The sequence below is a fragment of the Gymnoscopelus microlampas genome (genome assembly GCF_963454915.1).
Source record: "Gymnoscopelus microlampas genome assembly, chromosome: 18".
Taxonomy (NCBI): domain Eukaryota; kingdom Metazoa; phylum Chordata; class Actinopteri; order Myctophiformes; family Myctophidae; genus Gymnoscopelus; species Gymnoscopelus microlampas.
Window position 1 is genome coordinate 9348733 of NC_139955.1, and position 10887 is coordinate 9359619.

Genomic DNA, 10887 nt, shown 5'->3' on the forward strand with positions numbered 1-10887 from the left:
TTTCCCCACAAGTTATTTTCATTCAAATGAAATGTGATTGAACTTGCACTAATATAATGACTTTAGTAGATTTTTCACTATTTGAAATATGTATAATATTTCTTAATTATTAAGACTCATAATTTTGAGTTTCGCTGTATTTTGTCAAATGTATTAATCTATATTTTTCTGTGGATCAAGCTTTGGGTTGTGTGATTAGATGTGCACACACACTGCCAGCCACTGACAATCAAGGAGACAGACAGCTGTTATGCAGTTCACTTGTTCTACTATACTGGGTAGTTCCAGTAAAATGGTAGGCAGGCCCGCCGGAAGGGGACAGTTGTCCCTCTCCCGGAGGGGGGAGGGGGGGGGGGTGTCGCCGGAACTGAGACGTCGCAAACTTCTTAACTTAAGAATTAATTTAATTTATATTTCTGTGGTGGTGGACTGGTGGAAATGCACGCTGCGTGCATCGCGACGATTGATTGATTGATTGATTGATTGAATATTTTATCAGGCAGAAAGTACAGTTAAAACGGTCTAAAAGGTCCGTTCAAAAAAGTCCTTGTGGTCTTGTTTCCATTGAGGTCCTTGGTATTCAATTCATAATAAACATATAATATTCATAGACCGGATTGCTTATTGCTCTCACGCAATACTTGGCAACACTATTTACCAGTCACTGGGGAGAAAACATTTATGATGAGACAGAAAATAGCATGATTTCAACTAGAAATAATGAATTTAGGAGATGTTTGGACGTTGGAGGAACATCTATTGTGAGTAGGCCTACAGAATGTTTAATGTGCAGAATTGGCCGCCGTGCCGAGTAAAAGTACAAAAGTATAAAATGGACTCATATCAAAAGTAAAAGTACTCATTATGCAGAATGTCCCATTTCAAGTTTTCAAATGTATAAAAATCTTTTGAAAATAGCAGATCTGTGAGCTTGTAGATCTCAACCCTATATACATTTCGGCCAATTGAAAATAGCCGATCTACGTTGCATCGCGATGTAAATTACTTTTACTTTTGGTGCTCAAAGTACATTTTTATACCAATACTTTTGTACCTGTACTGAAAGACATTTTGAATTACATTGCAGTATTGATACTTTTACTTTAGTAAAACGTGGTTAGGAACATAACTGACTATTGGCTTGAGGTGGCTAAAGTGGCCAACGTGAAATCGCACAAAGACACCCGACTTAATGTTTTGTTTTCATTATTTTTCATTATTTTTTCCCCCTTTGTATGACTGTATGACAAGTATAATGTAGACCTGTCACAATTATTTGAGATAATCGCAAATATGTTGCATAATCGTCATAATTGTCATATACTTTTTATTGGTAGGCCTACCCGGTACCTGCCGATTTGCTTGTGGTTCCTACTTTGAACTGCGTTTCGGTTTCAGCAAATAGTCATAACATGTTAGATCTCAGCATAGGGTCCGGGGACCCCAAGGGGTCCTTGACGGGGATTCCAGGGGGTCCCCACCTAAATGCACCTAAGGCTCTGTAACTCTGAGAGTGAGCACATGGAACCAAATGGAACCAAATGGACCCTTAGGGGTCTGTAATTCTGAGATTGTACAAATGGAACCAAACATACCCTTATACGGGTCAGTAACTCTGAGATTGTACAAATGGAATCGAATGGTTTCATTTGCACACTCTCTGAGTTAAAACAAAACTTTTACAGATTGGGGTCCCAGTAATAAGAAGATAAGGGGTCCGTGGCCTAGTGCATGTCAAACTGGGGGTCCTAACATATCGTCTCTGTCGGGCGGAAACCTCCCTCCCACAAGCTGGAAATGTGGCGCAGATCTGCTACTTTTGATGCTTTTGTGTGACACTGTAGTATGATCAAGTAAGGCGTTAATTTACGAAAAAAAATTGAAGATACGGAGATGGGAGGTTTCTGCCCGACAGCAACGATATGAGTAATCCGAGGTAAGGTGTTCAAACTTACGCGTGAAGCGAGACCGCGTCCGTCGATTCCTCTCACCAGCCTCGTTGGCAACTGTGGAGAACGATAAACAACCAGCGAGTAGAGATTAATGCTTGAAAAGTCAAAAATGTGCAGATCTACAAGTTGTTGCACCCCCTATTGCCCCTTTCCAATCCTGATTAAGTTCATTATTGTCATCCTTAAGAAAATATATATATCAAAAGTTCCTCAAACATTTTTGAACATTTACAAAAAAAGAAAAGAAAATGAACATGGGGTAGATCGGCTGTTTTGACTATTTTCATTTACTTTTTAGAAGGATCCCTGTCTAATAAGCCTTATATGCCTTGATACATTATAATTGCCCTCTATAACTAGAATAAAAAAATTAAAACACCTTGAATATTTTATTTATTTAGAAACAGTTAATCTTTTTCTCAAGAGGGACAATGTCCGTCGCAAGTTGATGATGTCATTTATCCATATGTGGTCCATTATAGAATGTATGAAATGCATGTGTAAATAAATCATAATTAAAATATTGATTTGATGCTCATATTAACCTATTAAGTTGTATTTTATTTGCTAACCAGGCGAGGACAAATGGCATCATTAACTTGCAACGGGCGTTGTCCCACTTGAGTAAAAGATTAACTATTTTTAAAACATTTTTAAGGTGTTTTTAATTTATAATTTTTGTTATAGAGGGTGCTTATAATGTATTGAGGCAGGGTTTTTTAAACCTTTTTATGCCACGACCCCGTAAATGTTTTGGCGACCCAACACTTTATTTATAGCATGCCCCCGCACCCGAGTTTCTTAATGCAGCTCTCGAATAATTGTTTAGACCAAACAGCATTTGCCCACCATGTGTTATTCCTCCATCGCGAAATGTTTGGAACGGGGGTGTCTGGTGCAACAAGGTCCTGGACCTGTTGAGAAGGAGGAGCCCGCCGGCCAGGAGGCCACCCACAGAGCCTAGTCCCTGCACGTGCCAGAGCCTCTCCTCTCCCTCAATCCCGGCAGAGTAGTTCCGAAGAAGCGGATTGAGTGGCCCTTTCTTGCCCTAAGAGGACTGACCGTGGGTAGCTACTGGGATGTAAGTCGGGGGCTTGATCAACCCCGGCTGGGACACCTGGACGAGGGTGTATGTTGTGAGACCCGAAACACCCGTTGACCCCAGGCTACAACTCTGATGATATCTCTCAGGTGCATCCATGTGATGTTTTTTCGTTCTATAATATACCAAGATCATATGCAGGTGTACATACGCTGATGTTCTCTTTTTTTGGGGCTCTTTTTTGCACTCTCTTTCTCTTTATTAAATCGGTTTTATTAGTATTATTGTTATTATTATTACCTATGTTGCTGCATTGTCTGAAGAAAGCCGAACAAAAATATGTTTTACTCTTATATACCTGTACACAAGATGTAACAATAAAGCAAAACCTTGAGCCTAATGCATGTATGCCTCACATTATATCTAATGAAGCAGGAGGTCTTTCCACAATTGAAACTAGAAAAGGTGCTCGGAGCACAGGTCTCTGCCAGGTCAGGTAGGTTATTGTGGCCTCCTGGTGGCGCTATAATAGGCCAATGAGAAAGGGGTGCCATTTCCTCTTAGGCCTTTCATGGCAGTCGGACACTGCAATCATGATTTGAGGCATTTTGTTCCAAAAATGTGTTTTGCTAAATTAGACCTGCTGGTGGCGCTATAACAGGCCAATGTGAAAAGGGTGTCATTTCTTCCTCGGCCTAGTGGGAATATGCGTGCAAAATTTCACGGAAATTGCACGTGTTCATTGTTCATGATTTTAGCCATTTTGTTCAAAACGGACCTGTCCTGCAAACTTTGGAAACCAATGTTAGCCAATTAGGATGGAATATGAAAAATCAGACAGATCTGTGTTGATCACATGACTATAGAGATACTGTGTACCAATTTGCGTGATTTTTGGACAGAATCTGTAATCTGTATAAAAAAATGTGTTTTGCACAAATCGGCCTCCTGGTGGCGCTCTAAGAGGCAGATGTGAAAAATGTAGGCCAATGGTTTTCCTTGGCCTCTAGGGAGTGTGCATGCAAAGTTTCACGTGCAGTTATAGGTAAAAACGCGAAATGGCCTGTTAGCACCACCATGAGGCTGATTTGAACATTTTCAAGTGGCATTTTTATCTCGGCCTAGTGGGAATGTAGCCTGGTAAACCATCCCCCTTCCGGAAATCTCATTTGCATTTGATTTCAGGAATTAGTCTGGCCTGCAGGCCTTTCTGGGCGTTTCTCCGGACTCTCCTATCAGCGTCCTCACTCATTGTTCTGTGATTGACAGTGGAGGTTGGCCAATCAGGTGGAACCCGAGTGAACCTGAATGGAGCCGTGTGCAGCCGACCGAAATGGAACGGCCGCCATTGAAATTCTGTCCGCCGTTTACGTTTCTGTTTTAAAACTTCAAAACGCTCTCAAACGTATTTTTTGAGGCACGGAATTTACTTTTAAGATATCGCTCGTATAGAATTTAGTTGTTTAACTTCATATATGTGGTCAATTAATCATGACAGAGCCTATTTAAAAATACAAATTCTGAGAACCGGCAGGGGCAGGCAGTGACACGCATCTATCCGAATAAAACAACCTATTTTCAGGATGGCCCTTTCAAAAGTCTGCTTGCATCACGTTGCTCTGGTGGTGCTGTAACGAACTGCTGATTGGCTGAAGGGGTTGTCAGTAGGCATGTAACGATTCACTCAACTCACGATACGATTCGAATCATGAATCGAATCACGATTCGAAGTTCACGATAACATTTTTCACGATTTTTTTTTAGCACGTTCATTTTCCAGACAAATTACTGAAAAACCTTGATTATTTATTTTACAAAAAGCATGTATTTTTTAAAAACTATATTTTCTCTTATCCTCATTTAATATATGAAATTAAATAAAGCCTTTATATTCATGAGGTACAGCATTCTGTACAACGCAGGCAGCTATGGTGGCCCTGAGGGGACAAAATAGTAGGCGGAGAACAAGGAAGGGAGTCTGACTCGAGTGCGCCCTCTGCTAGTTGCATCGCGATGTATGTTTTTATGAAATCGATTGAAATCGTCACCAGTTTGAATCGATTTAAATCGATTTACGATAAATCGTTACATGCCTAGTTGTCAGTCAATGGCATTACTACCGCCCAGCTCCAGCCCACAGCCAAATTGCCCATAGAGGTCTGCAGGCCAGACCAATTCCTGGAATCAAATGCAAATTGGATTTCCGGAAGGGGGATGGTTTACCCGGCTAGTGGGAATGTGCGTGCAAAATTGCACGGAAATTACATGCTGCGTTCCTGATTTGAAGCATTGTGTTCAAAACAAACCAATCCTGCAAACTTTGGAAGCAAATCTTAGGCAATCAGGATGGAATATGGGAAATCGGACAGATCCGTGCTGATCACATGACTATAGAGATACTGTGTACCGATTTGTGTGATGTTTGGACACAATCTGTATGAGTAATATCCAAAATGTGTTTTGCACAAATCGGCCTCCTGGTGGCGCTATAACAGGCCAATCTGAAAAATTGGCAGAGGTTCTGAAATGGCATCAAGGGAGTGCGTGTGCACAGTTTCGCAGTGACCGGGCCAACGGTGCTAGAGATTAGCTGCTCACAGACAGACGGACGGACGGACAGGGTGCAAAACATAGTTTTGGCCATGCCTTTCAGCCTGGCGGAGACAATATTCATAACTCTCTGAAATTCTCAAACGATTTTCATGCGGTTCATGCAAACAAGACCAAACTCTGTATCATGGGCAACCTGGTCCTTTTGCTCAGCCACTCGTCCACTCTGTAATGATCTCCCTGACCACCTGAGAGCACCTGTTCTGTTGATATTATTATTGTATATTATTATTATTATTATTATTATTATTAAATCATTTGGCATTTGGCCAGAGGCCATATAGCGATTTGGCAGGCAAAGGTTTAGGGAACACTGGCTGGAACACTAAGGATGTTTATTTGGGGGGTGTGTGTGTGTGTGTGTGTGTGTGTGTGTGTGTGTGTGTGTGTGTGTGTGTGTGTGTGTGTGTGTGTGTGTGTGTGTGTGTGTGTGTGATGATAAATGAGTGGCAGTAATCAGCAAGTGACAATGGCTTTTTCCATGTGTGTTTTGACATCATGGAGGTGTGATCGTACGCACGCACGCACGCACGCACGCGCGTGTGTGTGTGTGTGTGTGTGTGTGTGTGTGTGTGTGTGTGTGTGTGTGTGTGTGTGTGTGTGTGTGTGTGTGTGTGTGTGTGTGTGTGTGTGTGTGTGTGTGTGTGTGTGTGTGTGTTTTTCAGCCTGTTGCTATTGGTACCCGAGAACCCTATGGAGACCTCATTACAGCACACACACACACACACACACACACACACACACACACACACACACACACACACACACACACACACACACACACACACACACACACACACACACACACACACACACACACACACGATGATGTCACAACTAACACTAATGGTCCCGGTGGTGACTGTCATCAAGCACCCTACACAGACACACACACAGACAACCCAGTGAGCCATAGTCGGCTATTAGACGTCCGTCTAAAACAGGGTTATAACTGGTCTAACAGTGAACGTTTTTTAGACGTCTAGGCTTAGCCTAGACATTGATTAACTGTTTTTTAAGCGTCTATATATAGACGTCTATATTATAGACGTCTATAAACAGACGCTTAAAAAAATGTTGTTTTAACATTAGTTACTAGTTGTTACTTTGTCAGCTGCAGACGTTTGAGAGTCCCACTCATTTTCTGCTATGCAACGGTAGAGTCTGTTATCCTATATGGCAGTGAATTCTGACCCCTGAAGCCAACCCTAGAGAAGTCTCTAGACGGGTGCTATACCAGAATGCTGCGTGCAGTACTCTTAACATCAGCAAGAGTGCACATGTTACCAACAAGAATCTGTATGAGGGATAAGCAAGAAAATAAGAGCCAGCAGAATGAGCCTAGCAGGACCCTGGTAAAGACATCAAGAGCTGCCAGCCAGCAATTTGAACCAACACACGGGCATCGGTCACGAGGCCGTCACACATTAACATACGTGGAGGTACTCAAGAAAGATGCAGGAGCGCAAAGCACCAACGAGCTGACCAGATGTATGAAGTACCGGGATGACTCGAAGCGACAATGGAGGGCTCATCTGAGGACGACCTAGAGAGATCAGCGAGTTCAGCATAGAGGACGTTGCAGTAGTCCGGCAGTGAGAAGATTAGCATGAAAACAACTCTCAACAGGTCACTGGAAGAGACGAAGGCTTGATCCTTGCGATGGTGCACTATTGTACCACTGATGTTACTTGTCTGTCACATTTGAGCTCTGAATCGAGAATAATAAGTAATTTTCAAAAAAAGTTTTTGATGTGGGGTTTGTCCAAGGGGGACAAATTTCCCATGTTACTGGTGATCCGGCAGACTATGTTGGTGGACCCACAGAGGACAATCTCACAAATCTTGTATGGGTGTCTCTGGTCCTATTCATTTGGGGGTCCTTGACAAGAAAATGTTTGAGGAGCACTGGTTTCGTGAGCCTGCATGTTGTTGTTGTCGGGCAGAAACCTCATATCTCCACGTTTCCAGTTTTTTCGTACACACACAAGTAGTGAAAATAGCAGATCTACAAGCTCACAACAAACTTTTTTTTAAATCATCATGATCAGTTTTGGAAATAAAAGGTTTCCACTCAACATCAACGATATCCTCACTGTCAGGTGGAAACCGTGTACGTCTAAAATAATTACGTTTCCGGAATTTGTATTTAATAATAATAGTAACCTGTGTTCTAATGGATCCCAATGTAGTTATTATTTATCCAAAATACTTTTCATTGGTTCAATATTTATGAAAAAATAAATAAAAAAACAACCACTTTGTCAATTTAAAATAACTTTTACAAGATCACAACACAGCAATGTTTGCTACATTTTGTCACCCAAGGCGCGTTCTTGCATGAAGTAGGGCATTTATTCATGAAGGAAAAAGGCATTAGACTGTACACTGCCCTCACTTCACAATACCAACAACTTTGATCTGCCTGGTCTCCCTGCACCCCGCTCCTCCAATCAGAACAATACTGATTATACCAGAAGGAAATCCCATGGTGACACACACACACACACACACACACACACACACACACACACACACACACACACACACACACACACACTCAGGAGCACGCACGCACGCAGCACGCTCTCTCTCTCTCTCTCTCTCTCTCTCTCTCTCTCTCTCTCTCTCTCTCTCTCTCTCTCTCAGTCTCTCTCTCTCAGTCTCTCTCTCTCTCTCTCTCTGATAAGTGCCACTCAGCACTGCCTCGTTACAGAAGAACGTGGCACACACAATCCTTTTGTACCCCCCGTTTTGACAAGGTCACAGTGGAGCGTGTATGTTTGGAGAGCAGGAGGGGGGGAAAAGTCAGGAGGGCTGAAAAAAGAAACAAGCTATTTATTTTCTTATGTTTCAGGTTGTTGTTGTTTTGTTTTTTTAATGACAGTGGATTTGCGCTGAGGCAACTTTAGACATTAGATATTCATTTTATCCTATATATAAACCCATTGTAACTAAAATAGGTAAATCAAATTGTTCTTTCTTTCTTTCTTAAAAAAGGTTTTAAAGTGAAATACTTTTAACTCTTTGAGTTTGGACGAGTTTTTGTTTTCAGTGGTTTTCCATCAGTTGGCGCACTTATCTATCCTATGAATGATGCTTTCACTGCCTGAATATTATTGTTTTGCCCAGATACCAAAGATGAAACATTAACAAAAGATGCATTCAATATAATTAGGTCCTCAGATCACAGGGTTGTGTTCTGTTTAAGATGGTTAACTAATCTTTAATATCACCATCTAACTCATATCTATAATGTTTACGGTAGTATAAGTGATTTTCTTTGGTTAAAACAAGTGTTTAATGGCTCTATATTCTGATAGTACTCGTTGCTGTGACTCCTGTTGTTTGTTCAGCAACAGGAGTCTCCATGTCTCTCCAGCTCTTTATTAAACAGAAAATACATTTTCAGGTCAGGATACCAATTTTATCCAATCAAGATAAAACAAAAACAAAATTGGAACTGGAACACTAAACTGGGACATGAAAATTAAGCTGATTAATGGTTGCTCTCTCTTCCTCTCGTTTGTATGTTGTAGTATTGTTGTCTGTATATAGCTGTCGATCTTCTTTTTTTTTTGCGATTAATCCATTTGGCTTTTTTATCATACTGCTGTACTTTTACAAAATATTCAATCAATTCAGCCTTTCAACGTCGGAAGTATTGAACTTACCGGATTTAAACATGAAATCTAGGTGTTTCACCTAGCCCCTTTCGGGACCCTGTTTGCCTTTTTTGTATTTGGGAAGGCGGTATCCAGGGTCCCTTGTCGCTCAAACCACTCTCTCTCGTAGTCGCGGGTACCACTGTCTGGTCTCGGGCTAATAGCTCGTTGCTTAGAAGTTGCAGAGATTTCTCAAAGGTACCCACAAGAGCAATAGTAGCGCGCCAGAAAGCTGCATTAATCCGCACGGATAGGCGATGCCGTTTAACATTTTTAATAATTTAGTAAAACTTAAGCTCCTCTCTCACACTCTGCTCCACTTCTCATGTCCCGCCTCCCGCGTTGTGATTGTCATGCAAGTAGGGGCTCGCCAATCAGAGGCAGTAACGTAGGACGCGTAGCTTGTAAGTCACCGCGGGGAGGCGGGACATGGACAGTGGAGCAGAGTGTGAGAGAGGAGCAGAGTGTGAGAGAGGAGCTTAAGTTTTACTAAATTACTAAAAATGTTAAACGGCATCGCCGATCCGTGCGGATTAATGCAGCTTTCTGGCGCACTACTATTGCTCTTGTGGGTACCTTTGAGAAATCTCTGCAACTTCTAAGCGACGAGCTATTAGCCCGAGACCAGACAGTGGTACCCGCAACTACGAGAGAGAGTGGATTGAGCGACAAGGGACCCTGGATACCGCCTTCCCAAATACAAAAAAGGTAAACAGGGTCCCGAAAGGGGCTAGTGTTTCACCCAGATCGGAGTGGTTTAGTGGGACATAGCGCACACACACACACACACACACACACACACACACACACACACACACACACACACACACACACACACACACACACACACACACACACACACACACACACAATTGTATTACTATACTTGAGAAAATATCAATGTTTTAGGTAATTTTATGCATTTTTAACATTTTAACAACCTTTTGGCAATTTTAACCGTAAGGCTAAAGAGGAAAAAATACCTGATAAACAAACTGACAACGCGCTGAGACACGTTGTCATCTTGTAGATCGACTATTCTAATCCATTCTAATACCAAAACTACATATCTAAATGTGTAATCCTAAACCTAACTCCAACGTATTTCTAAAAATGTTTTCAACCTTAAAACAACAATGTTGTTTACTCAAATTCTACTATACTTGTAGGGACATTTGGTCCTCACAAGTATAGCACTCACACACACACACACACACACACACACACACACACACACACACACACACACACACACACACACACACACACACACACACACACACACAATACTCCTCTTACCGATGGTGAAGCTGAAGCCATCAATGCAGAAAGTGGCACTCCGGCACTTTTTAAGTCCTTGCTTTTTAGATGCTTGCTCTGTCATTTTATCCGTTGAACAAACAAAACACAACACAACACAACACAATACAACTCTCTCTCTCTCTCTCTCTCTCTCTCTCTCTCTCTGAGTGAGAGAACAGAGATTGGCACTTGTTGCTCTCCCAGGAGAAGTGCTTACTGCAGAGACGGAAAGCCCCTCCCCCTTTCTCTCTCTCTCTCTCTCTCTCTCTCTCTCTCTCTCTCTCTCTCTCGTCTCTCTTCCCATTCTCTCTCTATG

At 41.9% G+C, this 10887-nt stretch overlaps 1 protein-coding gene across 1 annotated transcript in view; it reads right to left on the reverse strand.

Annotated features, from left to right (window-relative positions):
- LOC311033488 (dual specificity calcium/calmodulin-dependent 3',5'-cyclic nucleotide phosphodiesterase 1A-like) overlaps positions 1-10653 on the reverse strand; it is a gene marked incomplete at both ends in the record, with an annotated part of 91904 nt that extends 81251 nt beyond the window's left edge. Inside the window, 2 exons of the mRNA XM_084041002.1 lie at positions 1956-2006; positions 10569-10653. Of these exons, the coding sequence (XP_083897128.1) occupies positions 1956-2006; positions 10569-10653 (136 nt within the window). The remainder of the gene's footprint in view (positions 1-1955; positions 2007-10568) is intronic.
- Between the last annotated feature and the right edge of the window lie 234 nt (positions 10654-10887).